Here is a 24,036-nt window from a genome sequence, read left to right as displayed (position 1 = left end):
TTAAAATATTTTTCTTCTATTTAATATCAAATTGGTATGTTCGTAAATTAATTCAATCCTGTGTAACAAGGTAAGAATAAATCAATCCAAGACCATGAAACTGAATAAATAGAAAGCGAAAAAAACCAAAAAGAAAATCCAATTCCTTTATTGGATTGAATTTCAGATTTCATTATGAAAACCAATCTGAACTAAATCTAGTTTATATTATAAATTTATTATACTCATTTTTATATCTTTATTTCCTATATTTTATTAAAACTATATATAACTTGTACTTGTTTACCTCTAATTAAAGATTTTTTTAAATAACTATTTGAATATAATCATCAAGACGAGTAAATTTATTTTTGTCCGTCAGTCAGGAGACCAAATCCATGGTAATTACACGTAGAAAGCGGTCCAATCCCCCTCCCTTCACATGGACCCCACAATTCACTATTTCCATTTAATTTATTTTTTTTACTTGCACCAGACACGACAATGCAGAACGCTTATATTTCCCTCACACTGTCGACAGTATATATGCATATATATTTTACCAATGAACAAAATGCGGCAATGAGCCAGAGAAGTTCTAGAACACCACGTGGCCCATAATAAACGGTACGGGAGCAGCTGAACTACGGAAAAATGGTGTTTATTCAAAAGACAACAACTATAATTCAACGGCACCAAACCTATTCAGGTCCAAGACACGCCTATGCTGCGGGATACAAACATTCTAGGGTACGGAAACAATACATTTGAAACCTTCAAGCAACAACTTGTCCAAAGAGCTGCTTTCGAATCTGCAACAAAGAGCAAGAATCTTCATAAGAATCTAGTGGTTTGACGTGATTAACCAGTTCATCATCTCAAAACAATTCCACCCTTTCCCAAGAAGAAAGAAAATAAAGAAGAATGTGGGGGTTATCACAACTTCGACTACTCCACTGTTTTACTAAATTTATCATTCTAAATAATATCTGAAGTAAACATACTAGACAGAAAGTTGCCCATAATGGAACATTACAGTATATATTTCGTCTGGAAGGAGAAAGAGTGTGAGAAAATATTAGTGAAAAGGAATTCCTAGACTAGTCTAGAAAAACAAAGGCACAGAGAAATAGACAGGGAACAAAACGACTTTTTGAATTTGGAACTAAATTAAGAATCGATTATAGTTGGCTATTACTTCAGTGCAATCAATAGAAAGTGTATATACTAGTATAATATCGTGGTAGAACAACCCAATAAAACACGTAAGTGGATGTGAATCAAAATTCTACATACAAGTTATTTGAGTAAGAGCAATAGTCCAAGTTCATAGTTTAGTTTGAAGACTTTTGTCTTTTTCCTGGCTCTAACAAATCTTAACAGCTTCTCCTTCCCTTAACATAATAATTACTGTCAATTCTTAATTTTATGTCATTATATGTGGGTGTATATTCTAATCTAGTATATCTATTAATCAAATATGAATTATTTGCTTTACAAGACTACTTATCACAGAATTTTCGAAGTATCAAATATTATCCGTTCTCTGTTTCCTTTCCATTTTATTTTGGTCTCCTTTGTATTTCTAACTTTCTATATTTTAATACTAATTTGTTATTATTTTCATTAAGTGAGTCACACAGTTGGTCCATAGAGAACTCCTTCATTAGCAGGGAATTGTTATCACGTTGCCTTTATTGATGATTTCAGAAGATTTGATAATAGCAAGGAAAAACTTAATTCTTTTTGTGAGGAAGATGGCATTGAGTTGAGCATCAGTTAACTACTCCCTATACTCCACGGTCTGTTTATGTAATTTTTGTTTGTTGCTGCTGTCCTAGTCTTAAAGAGTCCGTTACATAGCTTATTCGAAGGATCACGTTGTTACTGTGTTAGTGGGTAGTTATTCATTAAATTTTAAAAATGGTAATGCTTCTGATATTAAAAAATGAAAGTCCAGCTTTTTTTTCTCTTTTAATATGCGTTTTCTTCTCTGTTAAACAAGTCCTAAGTCCTGCTTCTTCTTTCTCTTAAAATCACTGGTACATTCCATTACATGTCCTAGTAGCCCATCAGATATAATTTTACTGTAGTATTTTTTTTATTTATTTCAATGGCAAAGTTTCACTATCGAAAAAATAACCCACCTTCCTACTTGGAAATAATATGAAATTCAGTAGAATATATCTAACAAAGGATTCAAAATCATAGAGTAAGAATTAATGTGCATAAAAAATTTACCTCAGGGAGCTTTTTACGGAACACTACATCAAGTCGTGCATCAAGAGTGTTTTCACACACAATCTTTCCATCACGAGAAGCCAGCACCACCCCACCAGAACTGAATATCAATAAAAATAATTAAGTGTGCTACAACTGCAATTTAAATATCAAAGCAGCTAACAGTTAATAATATTTTAGGAAGCATCCTCAATTGTTGTGGGAAAGAATTACTATGCACAGAAGATTTGAATTTGCACTTTTCTCAGAAGATAATGTTGAATTACAATTAACGAAGAGGAAAAAATAAAGCAAATCCTTGACTGGCCAGGCCAAACAATTAGTTAAGATTTAATTGTTGTAATATGAACTTTACCAGTAGATATCATGATCATTGTGATGAATGGGTCCAGGTGGAAGATAGACTTGGTTGTCAACAATGATCTCTGGGGGTTCAACATTTGCTTTATCACCATACTCCTGTGCAGCAGAATCCAGCACATGCTCTACCAAGTGCAGGTCCTCTTTCCGACATCTCAACAAGACAGAAGTTTCTTTCAGTCTTAGCAAACACTGTAACACAGAGTCCTAACATTATACTGCATGTCCACATACTTACGCATAGAAGGAAGGAAGTCTATAAACAGCAGTCAAGGATATATATATATATATATCATTACAAAAGATTAAAAGGGTCATGTTAAGCAAGGAAAGAGGTAAGGGTAAGAAAGATTGAACACACCATGGACACAAAGGTTGATCCTCATGTCAGGAGACAGTTATAATTTAAATGAACTCAAGCACTCGGTGAACCCATCCTCAAAAGCTAACTATTAAGGAGATAGAACCCATGCCTTTGAACACAGGTCCTCATGTTGGGAGATAGTTATGATTTATATGGACCCAAGCACTCGGTGAACCCATTATCAAAAGCTCTAACAATAAAGGAGAGAGAACCGATCACTTAAATACTCCACCAAGGATCCGATACTACTTGATGTGGGACTTAGACACCCCATAATACCCAAGTTCTTACCATAATACCATCTCTAAGAGACGACATCTTGGCAGGTTTCATTCTAACACTTCATATGGTGACACTTCACTCCACTTCCATACTGATGTGAGCCCGTGAATCCTACGAAGATGCCCATTACAAGACACACAACTAGCTCTCATAATAATTGATAAGTACCCAACACTTTGGAACCAACTCTATAAAAGTAGCTACCACAAAGGGGAGAACCAAACAGTTAAATACTCCACCCACCCCCATAATACCCAAGTTCCTATCACAAAAACGATCAACAATGTTGATACAATGGCGCACTGGGTAATAGCAATTTGCAGCAAAATTACTAGTTATAGATAAAATGTTGTGCCCATCATCTTAAATAATACAAAAGTAGAATACAATAAGTAAATATCATTAAAAACAGTTGTTACTAGAAAAAGATGGAAAGAATAATCTGATATCACTTAGCAAAACAGCAAAATCAAATTATCAATTCATAAGTAGACGTACCATATTAAAATATTTAACGGACCTGAACAATGAGATCTTTCAGAAGGTTTTTGTACACATGATCATGATGACTCGCACTCAAAAGTTCCTTGGAAGCAGCTTCTTTCATGGAACTGATGACGTCATCTTGAGCTTGAAGAACTTTAATTCGAGAAGCATTCAGCTGCATTGAATACTCGCTGCAACAAACAATCAATTGTGTCTCAAAACATAAACCATCTCAAGTAGCACTGTTTTTGTCACTTTGAAGTACAACGCACAGCTCTGTACTTCACATAACTGAACAAAAAGCATCTCAGAAACTAAATCCTCCATTCCCTCCGTCAAACTTTGGCAATATACTTGAGTACGTCAACAACTTGAAAGAAATTGAACATCAAACCGAAGTATTCAAACACAAACAAAGAAAATTAACAAAAAAGGACTAAACTAAACCTACAGTCATATTTTCTAACATTAATTACTGATTTTCATCGTTGATTGATCTGACTTGAATGCATTAGGGAATTCAGCAATTCGGAACAGTTCGATATAGATCCGAAACATCATCTTCTACTACTTAAAAGACTCTGTCACAGTATTTCAATCATAAATAAATACACTGAATGAGTGATTACATGACAAAATAACTGCACCGAATCCGATTCCGTAAGAATCAAATATCAAGATCTATGCGAGTAGAACTCGGTCTCCAGAATTTAATTTTAAGCAATCTCAACGGAGGACAAATCCTAGCGAATTTCAAACTCAGACAAAAACCGCATAAAAAAGAGTATAGAAAGGTATTACGAAGTTACATCTTCTTCCGAATTTCGACTTGGCGCTCTTTGCGTTCGTACTCTTGCCTGATCTTCTTCTTTTCGGCTTCAACCAACTGCAGCTTCTCGATATTGAATTCCTGCCGAAGGAAAAGTACGAATCGGTTTAAGAGCATGAATGAAGAGCGAATGAGAAGAAAACACGGCCAAATGAATAGATACCTCCTCGGCGGAGACAGAGATCTCATTGGCTTTTTCCTCCGCTTCCTGGCGGATGAACCGCACCATCTGCTGGATTTGCCTAGAGACATCTGCGTCGTTCATTTTCAGACGAAACACCGGTAACTTCCTCTATGATTGAATTTGATAGGGATTGCTGCCTCACTGCCACAAATCACAGATGCACACCTCTTATTTATACACCTTCGTTTCACCAGTTTAAAATAAGTAAGAATACACAATAACACACTTTTATATTTATTTATTTGATATAAATCAAAGAGTAAAATAGTAAAAAAAGTATAAATTTTTGTATTATTTCAAAAAAAAAAAAAAGTAAGTAAAGGAAGTAGATTAAAAAATCCTACTCGATATTTAACCAATCCGTAACAACACTTTCAAATAAATGAGACATATTTGAATGATACATCCATCGCATGACAAATCAATATTCACTAAAACGAGTAAAAAAGAATTATGAAACTTATTCACAGTGAAATCATCCAAACATAAAAATATGTTAATATCCCATGTTATTATGAAAAAAAAAATCGTTTTTAATTGTCAATAATTTGGTGGAAAATTATAAATACGAACTTAATATTGAAATTTTATGTTTTTCATAAAAAAATTGAATTTTTTTTATTCAAACAAAAATACAAAGAATATTGAAAATAAGTTCTATTCTTCAATAATCACAGCCCTTTTTGTATCCTCCAACGAAAAACAAATTCATAAAAACTTTTATTAAAAGAAATTATCTAAATACTTCTAAATCACATCAAATTTCCTATAATTTAACAAATTTATTTGGACACTCTCTGGTATATTATTCTAAAATTGAAATCGGTAATTAAAGATTACGTGTAGTATGATATTTGAAAAGAAAATATTTGGATACGAGTCTCTTCTTAAATAAATAATTCTTTGATGAGAAAAAACATGTTATAAGTAGATTAATACTGAGAATGCATTATGTCAACACTTTTACATAAAGAAGGAAAGTTCAAGAGAATAAAATGGGAGGTTTTAATATTTTATGATTTGTTGTTAGATCTTAAAAGAATGAACTCTAAGTTTAATTTAATTTTATAAAAGAAATTGTAAAATGAAAATGAACTCTAAATAATTCTGAATTATATTAAAAAAATAATTTTAAATATAATTTAATTTTATAAAATTGATTTATAATATAAAAATTGTACTTATATTTTATACTTTATAATTCAATTTTATTTTTAGTTCATATGAGAATTGTAACATTATATAACTTTTATAATGATAAAATAACATTAAATATATTTATTAGTGTTAAAAGTCTCACATCGACTAAAGATAAAGCCAATTTATAATTTATAAAGTGGGTGCAAATCTCACCCTACAACCAGTTTTGTTTTCTTTTTTTACATGGATTACTTCTAATTTTTGAAAAACTTATTTTCTCTTTTCATTTTACCTTTTCTTAAAGTTGTTTAGAACAAAATTATTTAAGCATAATCATTAAAGAGAATTATGATTTTCAAAAACATAGTACCACAAGAAACTATAAAATGAAATTTAGATTTAGGAACACCTCCTGTCACGCCTAAATTAATTTTATCCTTTTCTATAGGATAATCGTCTGTCTGAAAGTTCGGGGTGCCGAACGTCTCTCCACTCCTTGCTCTGGTAACCGATCGGTGTAAGGGTGACCAATTAATTTATCTCTTAATAATCATTAATGCAAACCTTAATCACTTAACAACATTGTGACATTAATTGCGTCTTAACTCTGCTCAATGTTGTCTCAATGGTTGTCGGAACGGAACGGTCATGAGATGTTTTCACGACATTCGCTCGGTCCTTCTCATCCAATTCGTTACTTTACCCGATCCGTTAACTATAAACCCATAGTAACACTATAGTGACTCCAAAATAATCTTATTTTAATTATTCCATTTCTCAATTGGCCTAATGTTTTTGCATGCTTTAAATTTTGTAGTTTTTATTTAAATATTTAATATTCACGTAAACTTATAGTCAACTTAAGGAAAACGTTCAAAACTTATAATTAAGTAAATTATAATAGCAGCTATACGTATTGTAAACTACTGTCACACACACACATATATATATATATAGATAAAAATAATTAAATATACACAAACTGGTATTGACAACCCAGAAAATATATTTTGTTTATACAAACATATAAAGAGGTTTTCTACTAAAAAACAGAAATAGAGAAATAATACCGTATAATTACTTTAAATAGGCTAAGCAGATAAATTTATTGTGTAAAAATGTGATTTTAATTTTTTCATTTGAAAATATTAGGATAAAGATACTCATATTGCTTAGGTATGTCCAACCATATGCAGTTCAAAATACACGATGAAGCAAAATGTGAGAAAGACCGCTAGTTTGAATAATTTTTACATAAACTAAAACTAATTTATACGTAATTTAAAAAAAATTATTATAAGAAATTTAATTGAGGCAGTATTAATTTATAGATTAATTTATATATAAACTAGTTTATATTGTAAATTTTAAAAGTATTTATGATTTTTTTCAAAAAGTATATTTTAATTTATTGTGAAAATATTCATGGCTTTGCATTTGAAGAACTCACCTTATAAATGATCTCAAGTATATGGACGTGGACAAACTACACATCAAGTCTTTGTTAGCATGAAGAAAGTGAGGGAGTAAAAAAAAATGAGAGAAAAGAAGAGAGAAAGTGTAAAATAAGATTGTTTGTATTAAAGAATAAAGAGAAGAGGAGAAAAATAAAAGAAAATTTTATAAGGATTTGTAAATGATTTTAAGAATAAAATAAAATAAGCATTATTTGTCCAATATTCATTTAATTACCATAGTGTTATTGTTTGAAAAAATAAATAAGGTTAAACAATGTTTCTATTCATATCTCAGAGTTTTTAGATAAATGGAAATATTCAAATATGGGTATTTTTAGATTTTGCACTATAATAACATATATTTAATCTCAATTCCTTACCATTGAATACATATGTGAATGAAGAATGAGATTGAGAAAGATTTTGTCCTCTCATTCTGCTAAAAAAACCAAGAAACGTGAGTTCCAAATAATATGTTCATTCTATTCTAGAGTAAATTCTGGAAATTAAGTTTAAGAGTTTTTACACTAAAATAATTATGAATTTCAAATTTAAATTCATTGAGAACAAACTATAATAATGATGTTATGAAGAGGGACCATTTTTATGAAACATAATCAGTAAATTATACCATTAATAATAGAAGTATTTTCTCTATTCAACACGAGTCTTTTGTTGAAGTCTTCACTCATATATAACTTTCCAAAAATCATTTTTTTCATCTCATCACGAAGGATACAAACAATTATGCTTTTGGGTTGCTTCCACAAGAGCCACAAAACCATACTATTCACATCATGCCCAATTAATACAGATAAAAAGATATCGTAATTTATATATTATTAAAATATATATATATATTTCATTGATTTTTGATAGCTAACCATACATTTCTCACTTGCGAAATATTCAAGAAAAACAAGTGGTTACAGATTTCAAGAGAAATTCTTACAAACTTGAAGCCGAACATGGCTCATTCACCATGTTACATATCTTCAGTTAGAGAAGGGTAACCTGAAAAAAAACACAACAAAGAACTTGTTCAAAGTAACGGTATTTGCAAATTTAGTAGTATTATTTTCACACTCAATAAATTTTTACAGATATTTTGCATTGATTATGTTATCTTTCAATTTCTTTCTTTTTTTATAAATATAAAAACGAACTATTTTAATGACTGAAATACTTTCGTGGTGTCAAAAAACATTTTTCTTTAATATATATACTTGTTAGTGTTTGGTGGTTTTGCTTACCCTAACTTGAGAGATGTGTCCGAGGAACCATCTTCAAGAGGAGGGTCACTGATGCAACTGCTAACGTTGTTTGTAGACTCTAATGAAACACCTTCTTCTTGCATTCCCATGTTTGACTCCATCAAAAAATGCATTGTTGCTTTACGCAGCACAGCCTCCATCTCCGTCTCCGCTAGCTGATTAATTAATGTAACATTTTATCTCAGAAAAAATAAAAACATAGGAAAAGAAAGTAATTACATTAATTAACCTAAAACATCTGTAGTACCCTTTTCAAAACTTTAATTATTTATCTACTTGTAAATTAAAAACTTAAGACAATATTACCTATTATATATATCTTTTCAGTTTTGTTTTTAGCACGTTTATCATAAATGAGAGTGAAATTATAACATTGTTTATACAGGATACAGATGCGTTGCATTATTTCATAATCTTGAGTTTTTCTTATGTAAACAGATTAAAAGAAATTGAGTGAGTCATTGAGTTCTCACCTTTTTCTTTAAATGCTTATTCTCTTCTTCCAACACGATTCCCTTTAGCAGACAGAAAAGAAAGCAAAACAATCCTCAAAATTCGAAAGTTACTAACTAAACCTTGAAAAATCTAGCCCTAAATTTACTTGAGTATCAACTTATGATAGAATTAAAACACTAATTTTTAATTATATGTTTATAGCATATTAAGAAATAAATTTTAAACCTAATTCAATTTTATAAAACCTTGATAAATCTAGTCCTAAATTAACTTAAGTACGAACATTATGATAGAATTAAAACACTAATTTCTAGTTATATGCTTATAGCAGGTTCAGAAATGAATTTTAAATCTAATTCAATTTTACAAAATTAATTTGTAAGATAAAATTTTGCACTCATTTATATACTCTAAATTGATTTTATCTCTAATTAATGTGAGAATTCTAATATAACATGACCAAGTTATCGAATTCTTGGTATTCACTAAAAGGAAGGACTAACTGATATTCATATTCATGCAGCAAGAACTATGGAAGATTATCTTAAAGAGGACCAGATAATTATACTAATATGTGTATTAATTTCAATTTGAGTGAAGATACTAACTACATGCATCATCAAGTTATATCAAAAAAACCTTTTTCTGAAGTTCAGAAATCTGACCCATCATCTGCTTTTCCTGAAGGAAAAAGTTGAGATGAGTTGGTATATATGAATCATTCATCAAAACATGCACCTTAACCAAATGACATTATGTGCTTACCTTTATCTCAATCACACGGTCGAGTCCACTTTCAAGTTTTTTCTCCAGTTGCTGCAACTCATTTAGGCTTAGTCCTTGAAGATCATCGCCTTTCATCCAACTAATCGTTCAAAACATAAACACAATGTATTTTACTTCATCCAGTTATTCTTCAAGTTTTCTTTTTTCCTTTTTTTAACTCTTTTTTCTCTTTCACAAAATTCATATATATATACCTTAGTTCTTGGGTTCTCTCTGCAATTTCCTTACTCAATTTGGTGGCAGTCTCTAGCTGAAATCAACAATTAAACTCGTGCAGTTACTTATCAGCAATTAGTGTTACTTCAGCCTATAATTTTGAACCTCTTTCAAATGTAGAAGTAATAATAATAATAACATAGTATATAAGAATAATTAGATCAATTACATAATATATATGCTTTGCTCTCCAAGAAGTTTTGTGGTGTAAGTCTCTGCACAATAGCAACTAATAAAAAGAGAAAAGCAAAATATAAGAACATATTTTTTTGTACAACCTGCATTTCTAGTGATGGCCTGTCCAATTTGTCCATGCCAGGGGAATGCGTATTATACTTGGTAATTATGTCATTCATACTGTACAAGATCAAAACAAGAAGAGACAGAAAAAAAAAATGTTAGCAGAGAAGTTTAAATAAAATGCATTTTCTCGAGAGAGAAATAATGGATATAGGTATATACAAGTTGGCATTGCATATATGAAGACTGATTTTTATGGGTGAATTGGCTGGTTTACGTAATTAATCCATGCATACGTATAATAAATTCATTATGCAATTTGCAGAAGGAGCACGACATTCATATGAAAAATATCTTATCTGTATAGAGAAAGAATTCTGAAAGTTTATTCCTGATATTCACATTAGCAAAAAAGAAAACAAATCTTCCCATAACACAGAAACATAAAGTAATTAGTATACATATTTGGAATGAACGATGCTCACATATGACTTAATTATATATATATATATATATATATATATATATATATATATATATATATATATATATATATATGAATTGCGTTAATTTTCACTAGTGTTTCAGAAAATTATAACTCGTAAAGTTAGACCATGTGTATGATGAGCAAGGTGGTAGCCAGAATCAATAATATTTTAAGATTTATGGACATAAACAAAGGGATAAAATCTTCTTACATTAATTTCATATAAGCAGCAAAAAAGGTACTATTAGGCATAAAACAGATTTAGGAATGAAAAGTTACGAAATAGGGAGAAAATTGTACTGAGAGTAAAACTTTTGAGGACACGGTTGGAAGTCTCGTATAGTCGATAATGTCAATTCATAGTTTATAACTGAGTGCAAATATTATCTTACAAGTCAGTTTTGTGGGATTGAGTTAGCTTCTAACATGGTATCGGACCGTTATTGGACCACCTATTAAAAATGTCTAATCCAATAAGTATAAAAAAAAGGAACAAGTTAAATTGTTAAATTTTCTCTTTTATCTTCCTTTATCTGCTGCTTCACGTTCATTTGACAACTTTATCCAATGCTTTTTCTTTATTCATGAAAATGGACCCAAGAAAAGAAGTATTTAAAGAACACGAGCCTGTAAGTAAGACCTTGTCTTTTGGGAGGAACATGATAAATCAATGCAGGAAAAAGTGATTTTTCTCTTGAAAAATAGAGGCTAAACACAAGAAAAAACTTTTTATACAACTAAAAAAATACTTTTTATATATCAATTTTTAAATTAATATATATGTATAAAGTATATGAGTTAACTTATATAAAAAGTTCACTTAAAGAAAAATATTTTATGTATAATCTAAACTTTTTATACATATTTATTAACTAATCAATATAAAAAGTTGCACATTTGATAACTATTGAAAAAGTAACACATAAGAGAAACACTATATATATCTTCACTATCATAAAGCAAAATTGATGCAGCATAAGTTATCTATCGTTTGACACAGTCTCTCTATTCACTTATTTTCACGAGCTTCAACCAATTTAAACCTCATATCGAATTCCTTCACGTTCAAATTTGAGTAAAGCAACTTCAACCTATATTACTTTTATATATTAGTGATTATTATTATGTTTTCAAATACACAAGATTTATTTATTTAGATACATAGAGATTATTCTGTTCTTACTGTAAATGTCACTGTACCAAGATGTAGTTTCTTTATTTATTTCTGAACTATTTACATATATACTTTACTTGTTTTTTGAATTTTATTAGAAATATTTTTTCAGAAAGTTAATTATAGTATGGGCATATTTCCCTTCAACCAAACATGAAAAAGACAATTTTTCGAGAAAGCAATTATATTATTTTCTAAATCAATATAACTAAATGTATATTTCTCACACTGCTCATTTCTGATAATGACGAAATTACTGACATGTAGTTTTACTTAGGAAAAAATTCCCTCACCAATAGAAATATTTTGAGAATTTAGGGCTCTTATTCAAGTACATGTTTAATTCAATTCACCCATGCATGTCGTCCAAGTTCCAAGATTCTAGCTTATAAAACAATTAAAATTATAGTAGAATATATATTTTTTATTCTAAATTCTTGAATTTCAACTTCATCGTTAAGGAAAGATATAGTTGACATATGGAAGCAATACATAATACTTATCAATTTTGAATAGTAAAATCTACAATAAAGACACATAACATTAGATAAGGTTATACAAGGTATCCCAATCCATTTATAAATAATAGTTGTTATAAACCTTTTCAATAGTAATACACAATGCAAAGTGACCAGCCCCAGAACTACTAATGAGATAATTGCTATTAATTGTGAAATTTGTTGTTATTTCAATTATTATTATTATTTAGTTTATCATATAATATAATATGTTTGATTCAGTTTCTTATGTTATATTTATATGTTTATTTAAATACTGTATAGTTTCCATTACTATTATTTTAGTTTATTATATTTTGATTTGATTTAAATTAACAAAAGAACAAAATAGAGTGGCTAATCCGACCTCTAATTAAGGACCAAGTAACCAAAACAATAGAAGAAAAAACACATAAAAATGTCTGTGTCATATATGGCACACTTCTCCTGAAACCGTAGCCCTCACTTGCTTCCTAAAACCTATGTCAAAGATTGCAAATGGAGATGCATATTCAACCATGTGTGCTACTCAAATTTTATTTTTACAGATAAGGATAAATATATAGAGAGAGAAGCGAAAAAGATTAATCATGTGATGAAGGAAAATATATATAAGGTAATAAGCAAAAAATATTAAAGTAAATAAAATATCGTTCTAAATGAAAAAGTTGACTGTAATATTTTCTCAAAACTCACTCATGAGTGGGGAGAAAATTGTTGTTTAACCTTTTGTCCAAATATTATTTTATCACTCTATTGACCAGTTTGTTTGTCCCAACCAAGCACACTCATTGTGTCATTTCGAATTCAGACAAAGCATTTTCCTCTTATATCCTATAATTTCTGTTTGTACCCGGAAAATGAGCATCAATGTCTGACATTAGCAAAAGTTCAAGAGAAAAAGAGAAACCATATACACAAAGGCTTACAGTTCTTTAGATCTCTGATCGTTTGTTTATACTTTGAGACATATAACAAGAATACCAATTCCGTTTTTCAGAAATTGTATTAAGTAAAGTTGTCGTTAATATAATAAGAATGTGCTACATTGATACACAAGTTAGAGATTACCAATCAAGAGAATTTGTTTTTCTTGCACAACTATACTAATTTTGAAATAACATTTCTTGCCTCTTTGGTGTTTGTCGAATGATTTTTCATATACATGTACATGAAAAAAAATACATAAAGATAAACTCGTGCTTCTTTCAAAGGGTCAGAAAAGAAACACGAGTTCTTTGAACGGGTTAGATTAAGCAACCAGATATTTTCATAGCTTCAAATAACCGTCGAAACTGAAGTTTCTTTCCAACACACATGATTCTTTGGGAAAAGTGCATCAACTGCACAACAATACAACATTCGACACTCAGTGAACTAAACTATTATTAATCAGTTGTTATAACATCAAAAGATAGTCCAAACTATACCTATCAAACAAAAGTCTAGGAATTACTATAAACTTATGCAGCTGCACTTTCTTTTATGTTCCTCTCATCAGCACAACGTTTCATGGAAACTTCAATAGACTACTATTGAATTCCCATAAAATGAGAACACAAGCGAGTGAAACGAGGTTTTTGTTCCAAACCCATCATGAGATCACACCTAATACACTGTCCCTCTTTCTCTCTCTCTAACACATTCCGTACAGAAACTACAGGCACTCTAGCTTAGCCAGGAATTAGGATATAGGAAGGAGAGCAAACACACAGAGAAACACACATGTACGTATTAATCAAAACAACGTAAGAATATTATGCTTTATACATGTATATACATACATGTATGTATACAAATACTGAGAGAAAAGTCACAGTTTTGTAATACAATATTATTTCCGTATGTACCTGGAACTGCTATAATCAAAGAGCTTCCCGGTAGATGAGAAAACTATGAGACCAACATCAGCATCACACAGAACAGAAAGCTCTTCAGCTTTCTTGAACAACCCTCGCCTTCTCTTAGAAAATGTTACTTGCCTAGCGGTTATGTTGTCGATTTTCTTTATCTTTATCTTCGCCCTCGTCATTTTTCAGCTGCACAAAACTGAATTAGAAGAACTATTTTAAAGTACACACTCTCACACTTGTCTCAAAACACAAAAATAGTTGTACATGACACATATACAAGGATATGGAATGATGAACACAACTTGGAAAAACAAGAAAAAAAAACCCTAATAAAAGGCACACCCAGTTTCAGATCTGGATAACGGGAACAGAAAAAGGAACCTACCAGCCAAAGGGAAGTTAGCGAACATGCAAGATTTGAGAGGTTTTGATTGGTGGGTTTTGATTTCAACTGGTTGATTGATATGCTTGAACCTAGTGGAGAAGTGTATGTAGCACTATTTTTGATTTGTACTGAAAGGGGAAAAACTAAGAAAATGTTGCTCCAATCAGATTTAGTAACAAAGAAAGAAAGTGTGAAGAGAAGGAGAACTTTTAGGAGTCAGTAACACAGGGAGAGACACAGAAGAGAGAGAAAGAGAGATAACCTTGATTGGGATGCTGGCTTCGTATCAAGAAAGGAAAGAAACCCTTCCCTTTATAGATAGCTAAATATGCTCAGCTCTTTCTATTTTCATTACTAATTAGTTATTTATCTTATCCCTTCTTTTTTTAATTTTGTTTTTCTTACCTCAATTTCGTTTTAAACAATTAATAATGAAGTTGACTAGTAGTCAAAATCGGATATAGATATTTCAGAACGCCATTGGCTATTCAGAGATCGATGTGAAAGGAATTTCAGTTCAGTCTTTTACACGTTTGTTTATTTTAAGCACAATAAGTTAGTATATATATATCTACAAACTATAATAAATTTTTAGATATATATAAATATATATATATATATATATATATATATGTAAATAATTATACTAATGGCTTATTAAAATATTAATAGAAAATACTTTGGAGTTAATATTTTTAAAGATCCAATTGAATGACGATTTCATATATCATGAAGAAATCCATGAATAGTATCTGCAATAAAAGAATTTATTAGAAAAGTTAAAAATGTACTTAATTGAATGAGTTGTCTTATTCATCAAATAATAATTGATGAAAATTATTGTTCAGATAGCTAAATGTCAGTATAATATTAATATTAATATAAACGTGACTACGTACCAAAAACTAAAGTTTGATAAATTATTAGTACAACTCAATATTTCATTTGTTTTTCGGATAATTATTTATATTATGTTTGAATTGAAATAAAAATTATGTTGGATTCTCAAATAAAAGAAAATTAAGAGGGGAAAAAAATAAATAAACAAGTGATGGAAGTGAAAAGAAAATATTTCAAAAATTAAACCATCGGTTTCTTATCAGTTTTTGTAATTAAGCTCACTTAGTTTAAATATTTTTTTAATTATAATCAAATAAGTAAAAATAAAAAAGCTAATAAAAATTGTAAGTACAATTTTTACAGTCTTTAAAATAGATGATAAAAATAATATTAAAATAAATATATGATATTCAAATATTTTGTTTAAAAGGATAAGAAAATATATCGATATAAGAAAAAATTACTACTAAAAAATAAAAACAATGTAAGTATTTTATAATCAATATTAAAAAAAACCATTTTTATGAAAATAGCGCATAATATTATTATCTACCTCATAAATAAAAACGTTATTTATAAATAACATGTGCATAAAAAATGAACTGAAAAGTCATTGGGCATAGGCCCCACGTCATAACGTGCCTTGGTCCCCGCACATGATGTAAATTGTTATTTTCATTTAATTAGAACTATTTGTGTATAAATATATAATTGTAATGCTTTAATTAAAATAACTTTAAAACTACCCTCATTCTGACTTTGTTCTCTTAGAGTGATTTGGAAGATATGATTTGGGTAGATGATTTGATTAATGTGATAGATTTAAAAAATTTGTTTTATTGGTAAAAATTAAAGATTACCAAAATATCCCTAGGTATTAAAGTAATATAAAATATTATTTATTAATGTTATATGTAATTGTAAAAATGTATATAAAAAGACTAAAATTATAAATAATAATTATAATTAATTTTTAAAAATTAAAAAAAATTAATGTAGTAAAATGAATTTATTTTTAAATGTAGTATTTGTTTGTAATATAATTTACTACCAAGTATTTCTAACTACGGTTTTTTTTTACGTTTTTAATTAATTAATACTAATAATAATAATAACAATTAATTAATTTAATATTTAATAAAATATGTTAACCTTTGAAAATACTATATTAACCGCAAGGGTTAAAGCTTTTTTTTTTAAGTTTACTGATTTTATGAGCGCGTTCGAGGATGCAACAAGGCTGATTTCAGAGAGGTTCCTGAGCTTGACACGTTTCGTGTGGAAAACAAAAATTTGTTCAGCTTTGGATCATAAAGGAGGCTCCGAGATTCAATCACCACCGTCCGCGAGTTCGCTGACTCCATTGTACGGTCCAGATTGGAAGCCAAGGATCACACTCGCGACGACGACGACGAGTTCGCTGAGTCCATTTCGTTTTCCGGTGTTTCACGCCGGTCCAAATGGCTTACGTTCAGATGAAGTCCATTGCAGCTTCAGTGGTGGAAAAGTTTGAGATTGAGGCAGTGGATAGAGACACGTGTCCAGCGCATTTGCTTTCTTTGACGTTGATGATGAAGGGAGGGTTCCCAGTGAGGGTAAGACTAAGGGGCAAACATGACATTTGCTTTACAATCCGCACAAATCATCTCAGATATGCGAGTGATACTAAAATCACATATCCTGCAAATTCACCCAATTCCATCGTGTCAAATCCGTGGAAGCGAACACAACGTCACACTCAATTTCGTCTTCGATAATTCCTGTCTACAGTAACATCCGTAGAAGCGAACACACGCTCAATGATAAACAATAGGGGATTTAAATATATAATACGGTTAATTATGATTTTGTCTTTTTGTCTATTCTCTAACTAACACATTTATTATTGAGGTCTTCTTTCTAAACAAATTTATGATTAACGTTATTATTATTTTTTATGTGATAGTGTGTTATGTTATTAACTTATTTAATACATATGTATTGTATTCTTAAATTGGCCAGATAATTCGGTATCAATTAATGTGTTGCGTTTTCAGGCTGATAAGGTTAATAAGGTAAGTGTACTGTGTTTTAAGTTGAGAAAATATCTAAATAGTCTGGTAAGTGGTACAGAGAACATATATAATTTAGTGGAAAGTTTAAATAGTTTAGTAAAATATTCGAGTTAGGTACACTATCAATCGAACTATTTAAATTATTAGTACATCTTAACAAATTATATAAACTTTCTACCGAATCAATTAAGCTCCATACATCTTACAAAGCTATCTTAATTTCTTATAGAATTATTTAAGTTCTCCGTACATCTTATTAGACTACCTGAGTTTTTTTATTGAGTTATCCAAATATTTCATCAATGTATAAATATAATAGGTTTAATTGATTTAGATGTCCCTATTTGTGCAGTTTTGCGTCAATTAGGTCTCTGTACTTTGAAATAACTCAATTTGGTCCCTATCCATGAAAAATTGAAGCAATACAATCCCTGTCGTTAAATTTTGTAGACGGTGTCAAAATTGTTGCCAGGTGACGAGGTGAGGTGGCATTTGAAAAGCACGTGACAGAGTCGCCACTCAAACCGTACTACCACCAAGCCGCCACACTCAAACCGCACTACCACCAAGCCGCCCCGTCGCAGAGCCACCCCAACGTGCACACAGAATCGCAAAAACAAAACCCTAGCCGCTGCGACTACCACTCTCATCACCATCAACACACAAGCTTCTTCATCCAGCTACCATGATAGCCCAAAGCGCCGTCACCGCCATCCTCGCCGACAGCCGTCCTCTCCAACGCATCATCAACGCCCAAATCGCCGTCGCAGAACCACCATCTTGCACCTTCATCTTCTTCAGCAAAACCACCACAGCGTCGCCACATCACTCCGCCACCACGACCCAAAATCGCGCAAGCTTCGAGTCTCACTCACGTAGACCATCATCGCAAGGTCGCCATCAACACCTCGTCATCCTCCAAGCTCGCATCAGACCACCACCATGAGCAGCGCCACTTCTTCATTCACGCGCAACCATGGCCATCTTGCATTGACGCTTCGTGCCGCCATCCTCACCACCTACACTCAGAAAACTAAAGGACCAACAACCATCACACACATAGAGACCCAATTCGAAGAAACACTTCGAACTCTGAATTGCCATCCGCAAGAGGCCACCACCATGAGCTTCTGTCTCGCACCTGCAAAGAGAGGAAAACCTAAGAAGAAAACCAAACAACAGAGAGACCTAACAACCACCCTCCAAGAATTACGCCGCCATGAAGAAGAAACCCCAATCGCACAACCAAACCTGCAACCAGCTAAACACCATGAGTGACTACCTCATCTCCATCAGCAGAATTCTTTCTCTCGCGAAGAGACTTCCTGACGGCACAAGTTCTTTTTTCCCAATTTGGCAAACCCTAATTTTGGGTGGGGAAGGGATGACACGTGCTACGTACTTTTCAAATGAAATGCCACCTCATCTAGCCACCAAACAATAACTTTGACGTCATCCACAGAATTTAACAGCAGGGACTGTATTGTTTCAATTTTTCATGAATAGGGACCAAATTGAGTTATTTCAAAATACAGGGACCTAATTGACGAAAAACTGCACAAATAGGGACCTCCAAATCAATTAAACCAATATAAAACATACGTCTTACCCATTTTACCAATTAAAAACGGTAGTTTATTGAATAAAAAAACTAATGACTTAATTATAAAGGAATAAATTAATGATTTGTGTATCGTACCACCCGGCCAACCACTCAGGCCGGCCGGCCTACCACACGACTGACTATCCTGACTGACCAACCACCAGGCCGACCACTCAGGCCGGCTGATCATTCTGGCCGACCAACCACCAGTCCTATCATTGCAAATGATAAATAGCTCATTAAAGCCCCTAATGAAGATTAAGGTGTGATTGGCCCGTCATTAGGTCGACGAAAGGTAAAAGTCCACTACAACCAGTATAAATAAGAGTCTTAGGTATGATTTATGGACCATGCTGCACATGATGCATAATACACACACATTACTTGTTGTGTTGACCGCTCGGTCACTTTACTGACTTGAGCGTCGGAGTGCCTTTAACAGGTATCCGCCCATTCGGCTTAGAGAAGGAGGAGGGAGACCGAACAACTTGGAGTGCGAGGACAACTAGGAAGCCCATCCACCCGCTTGGAGAAAAGCCCGCCCGGTCTTAGCGAGAACGAGTGACGTCTGCCCGCTTGGAGCAAAGCCCGCCCAGTCTTCAACCTGAAGCGTTTCGAATAGAGTCCGCCCGATCTTCAACGTTCATCCAGTCTTAAGTACAGACAAGAGTGTTTTAGCAAGAATCTCCCAACCCTATCGAAACAAAGGAAAATAATCTAAATAAAAATATGAAAAACGTGAAATAGTTTAAAGAAAAATAAATCATTAATCATATATAATATTAGAATATTGAAAGGTTATTGAGAATAATATATACATATTTATATATTAAACATAATATTTTTCATTTGTTTTATTACATCACGTCCGTGTCATTTTGATATTTTTGTTCCTATACATTACCATGACTTAATAATTGAAACAAAAAATAATATATAAATGTGTTTTCCTTATTCTAATATAGTAAAATGTACTCTAAGATAAAACTTAAAAATATTATTAAATACCATACCACACAATAATATTTTAAAGAAAAAAAAAGTTCATTTAACACCTCTCCATTTTTTTACTTTTATATAATACCTAATAAGTATTTTAATTGATTTATTCTAAATTATTTTATATTTTAGAGTAAAATCATTATTTTGTTAATATGAAATAGAAAACGAAGTGTTGGGAGTGGCATCTATTTTAAAATAAAAAATGATATTTTGACAATATTTTAACATTATATATATCATTATGTAATTGGTTTATATTAGTATTTATTATTATTATTAGACCAATCACGATACATGATATTAAAATATTATAAAAAATATTATGAAAATATTATTATTTTTTTTAAATGGTTAATTAACTTGAAGTGGAACATTATTCTTCCATTTTAAGTGCAAACTAACGCGTGATTGACTAGTGCTCTGTTTTCCACTTTATAATGTGAAGAAGGTATGTTGTTATCTACAATTTTCATTTCTATTTATTCTTTCAATGAATACTTTCAATATTTCTGTGGAGTATTGCTTTTCGTACATGGTGAGCATGCTGTCTGTCTGACCTACTGTTACATCTCAATAATTATTTTTACAGTACATTATTTCGTTTGATATTTTTTTCTTCACTTTATAGTATTATCAACATGTAAATGTTTGTTATTCTATGATAAATATAATTAAAATATATTGCAATCATGTAAAAAGACGTTGCATACTGTTGTATATTAAGTCATGCAGCATATCATATTTTCTTTATATTTATATTATTTTCTTTATATTTATATATAGTGAGATCTATATATAGAAATTTGTAATTTGTATTCCCCCCAAAAAAACACAAAAGTGAGTCTTTTTATAAATGAATTTCCATTGACATGGAAAGCTATCAATTCACTCCACATGGATGGTTTCCACGAATTTTCCCAAATGAAAAGATATACGAGTGTTTCTTTCAGTACTTCCCGAAATTTTAAAAGAAAAAACATTATATCGGTGACTAATATTGAATGTTAACCAGATTTGACACCAACCTCTCTTCAATATTATTACACTCCTTCCCTCGTTCTGGTTCATTTTTCTTTCCTATGCTTCTTCGTAGTGCTGTGATGTATTTGTGGTTTTGATGGTAGTCTTGCATGATTGTAGGGGTGGTCATTATCATTGTTGAAAGTGGTTCTAACACTCGATTTCTGACGTGTTACATGTTGTTAAAAATTAATAAAATTTAAAATTTATCAAAAACTTATAAAAGACAATTTTTTCCAATTATACTATTTCAAATAATAAAATAATAAACGAAATATTCCAATTATATCAATCATAATCAAACACACAAGATACATACCTTCTTATTATATCAATCATAATCAAACATCCCATACATAGTAGTAATAACAATAGGATTCATAATCCTCTAACATAAAAAATTCAATCACTAACATCTCACACATAGACCCTTGGTCTATCCACTTATTAACATGCATGCTAACTACTTACTATAATAATTCTATATAGTAACATCACTATCAACATAACATAATCTGGAACATCTCAAGTACCATGATCATCATCATAGATGCACCACCATCATGATTATCCCAGTCATGAACAACACCATGAGCATCAAGTACCATAGTGGAAAGAATCCATATCACTTTTGTACCCTACCTCACCGACGGTAGCCGTTTCTACAGCCCACATGTAGCCTCTCCTATAGGACATTTGTAGTCTCCCCTACAGATCATCTCCTTCCAATGCACACAAGACAAAAGGAAGCACTTATCCATAGATAGAACCAGGATTTACGAGATAACACAAGTAAACTTATCCTCCACCCTCGTGCTCATCAATCACATACTTAGGTACATTCCAACACTCACTCATGCTCAAATCTCAACCACAAAACAAACTGACCCTAAACATAACCACTAACTTCAATATCTGATTATCACCATGTCCACAGCTCTTCAGGCTCGGTTCACGTCCATTCTTCATCAAATTCGTCATTTTTCACCAAAATGCAATGTGATAAAAACATCACGCAGAAAGGGATAATCGATTATCATCCCAGATAATCGATTATTTCTGATACCACACTTAAAACCAATGCGCAGATAATCGATTATAACTAATGATAATTGATTATTGTCGAATCGAAACACATCTTAGACATTATTCAAGCATTCAAACATACATACATATCTCTTAGATCACGTGGAAACATAGTTAACACGTCATACATGCATTCAAGCATCACATACCCATGTAAAAATACTCAAACACGTATAATACATCACTTGAATCATCCAAATCCAATCATTGACATGTTATACCCCCAATAATAGGGTGCAAAAGAGTCTCCGATAAAAACACCAAATAAGGTTTTCAATCAACCAAACAAACTAAGCATAATGTTTACAAATGAGAACCGATAAAATGAAAATTCTCCAAAACAGAGTTGTTGACGTGAAGTTGTTTTCTCCTAAACTAAACTTCTCATTGATGATCCGACCGGTCAAAACGAAAAACCATACGTCTGGAACCTACTGTCCAAACATTAGCCCGATCCAACGGTATACGACTTCACAACGATGAAAAGATCAGTATAGGTTTTCTGAAATTCTCCAAAACAGAGTTGCTAATGCGATACTGTTTTCTCCCAAACTAGACCTTCAATTTACGATCCAAACGGTTATAATGAAGAACCATGTGTATGAAACCCATTGCCCAAAAATCAACTCGATCCAACAGTGAACAACTTCACAACGACGAAAACACCAGTGTAGGATTTATGTTATGCGAGAATGACTTCATCTCTTCCTTTCTCTCTCATTTGGTTTTTCCCTTTCTTCAAATGAATCCAATGTGCCCTACTAATCTAACTCATCTACACTAAAACAAAGTGAGACATAATGGTCTACATTATTTAGCATATTTCCACATAGGAAGGAGCTCAATAACCCAACACTAAAACAAAGTGAGACATAATGGTCCACATTATTTGGACTATTCTTCACCTGGGAAAGAAGCTCAATAACCCACCACTTACAACATATATTTGCAAGGAACTTCTCAAATATCATAACTTTATTCTCCCTTATCATCAAACTCTTTGTTAGGATAACCCAACAAAACATACATAATACATTCATAGGGAAATCTCATCACAGATATTACATAAACCCTATGCCCATTCACATACAAACTCTTACCCAACAAAAACCACAAATAATCATAATCATATAACATGTATTAAAACAATTACCAATCAAGATAATCAATAACACATATATTATACAACCATAAACAAAAGGTAAGCTTCCACATACTTTGGTCAATCATAAGACTTTATCTACAACCCTAAACCACCACTAATATTCCTTTATACTAAGAGTTCCCGTCACTCTCTTCTTCTCTCAAAAAGTCAATCTTCTCTCTTCCTCTGTTTTCTTCCTCTGATTTAGAGTTTTTAAAATCTTTAAACACTAGATCACTCCTTAATTAATTTCTACACCAATTAAATAAAAGTAAAAAATCTTTTTACCCTTTGAAAAAATATAAAAATAATATAACAATTATGTTATAATAAAAACACTAATTTTCAAATAAAAATCCAAAATTTTAAAACTATTTTATTTTTATTATCCTTATTTTTTTTCGCCCTTATTTTTTTCGGATCTTCCAGTTATTCGTGATGATGATCCTTTCCTCTTTACGAGAACTGATGTTACTCAACATAAGGGAAAGGCTTGAAAATGTATTTCAAAATACCTTTTTTTTTTCATGGTTAAGAGCTCGCTGTGAAAACCTATTATAAAAAAAAAAAAAAAGTGGTTCGAACTACATTTTTCTC

General features: G+C 31.2%; 2 protein-coding genes across 6 annotated transcripts; both read right to left on the bottom strand.

Moving 5' to 3' along the window:
* Positions 1–511: 511 nt before the first annotated feature.
* On the bottom strand, positions 512–4,885 carry LOC124820868 (V-type proton ATPase subunit E-like). Its single transcript, XM_047292649.2, has 6 exons — positions 4,705–4,885; positions 4,522–4,622; positions 3,747–3,903; positions 2,576–2,772; positions 2,221–2,320; positions 512–791 (listed from the first exon to the last, which is right to left on the bottom strand). The coding sequence occupies exons 1-6, from the start codon at positions 4,804–4,806 to the stop codon at positions 756–758; spliced, it is 693 nt and encodes a 230-aa protein (XP_047148605.1). The 5' UTR covers positions 4,807–4,885; the 3' UTR covers positions 512–755.
* Positions 4,886–8,131: 3,246 nt separating this feature from the next.
* LOC124820852 (MADS-box protein SVP-like) lies at positions 8,132–15,048 on the bottom strand. Of its 5 annotated transcripts, XM_088106947.1 has the most exons (10): positions 14,953–15,033; positions 14,691–14,833; positions 14,303–14,491; positions 10,333–10,411; positions 10,033–10,088; positions 9,818–9,917; positions 9,692–9,733; positions 9,070–9,111; positions 8,576–8,751; positions 8,132–8,336 (listed from the first exon to the last, which is right to left on the bottom strand). In XM_088106947.1, exons 3-10 carry the CDS (start codon positions 14,482–14,484, stop codon positions 8,318–8,320), a joined length of 696 nt encoding a protein of 231 aa, XP_087963073.1. In that variant the 5' UTR covers positions 14,485–14,491; positions 14,691–14,833; positions 14,953–15,033; the 3' UTR covers positions 8,132–8,317. The 5 variants fall into 5 exon arrangements, with proteins under 5 accessions (XP_087963073.1, XP_087963074.1, XP_047148585.2 ...); XM_088106948.1 differs by lacking the exon at positions 14,691–14,833 and having other exon boundaries at positions 14,953–15,048; XM_047292629.2 differs by lacking the exon at positions 14,953–15,033 and having other exon boundaries at positions 14,691–14,939.
* Between the last annotated feature and the right edge of the window lie 8,988 nt (positions 15,049–24,036).

Source organism: Vigna umbellata, chromosome 2 (assembly GCF_029865625.1).
Source record: "Vigna umbellata cultivar VRB3 chromosome 2, Vumbellata_1.0, whole genome shotgun sequence".
Lineage (NCBI taxonomy): Eukaryota > Viridiplantae > Streptophyta > Magnoliopsida > Fabales > Fabaceae > Vigna > Vigna umbellata.
Note: the sequence above shows the minus strand (reverse complement) of the source record. Positions and strands in the feature narration are given on the sequence as shown.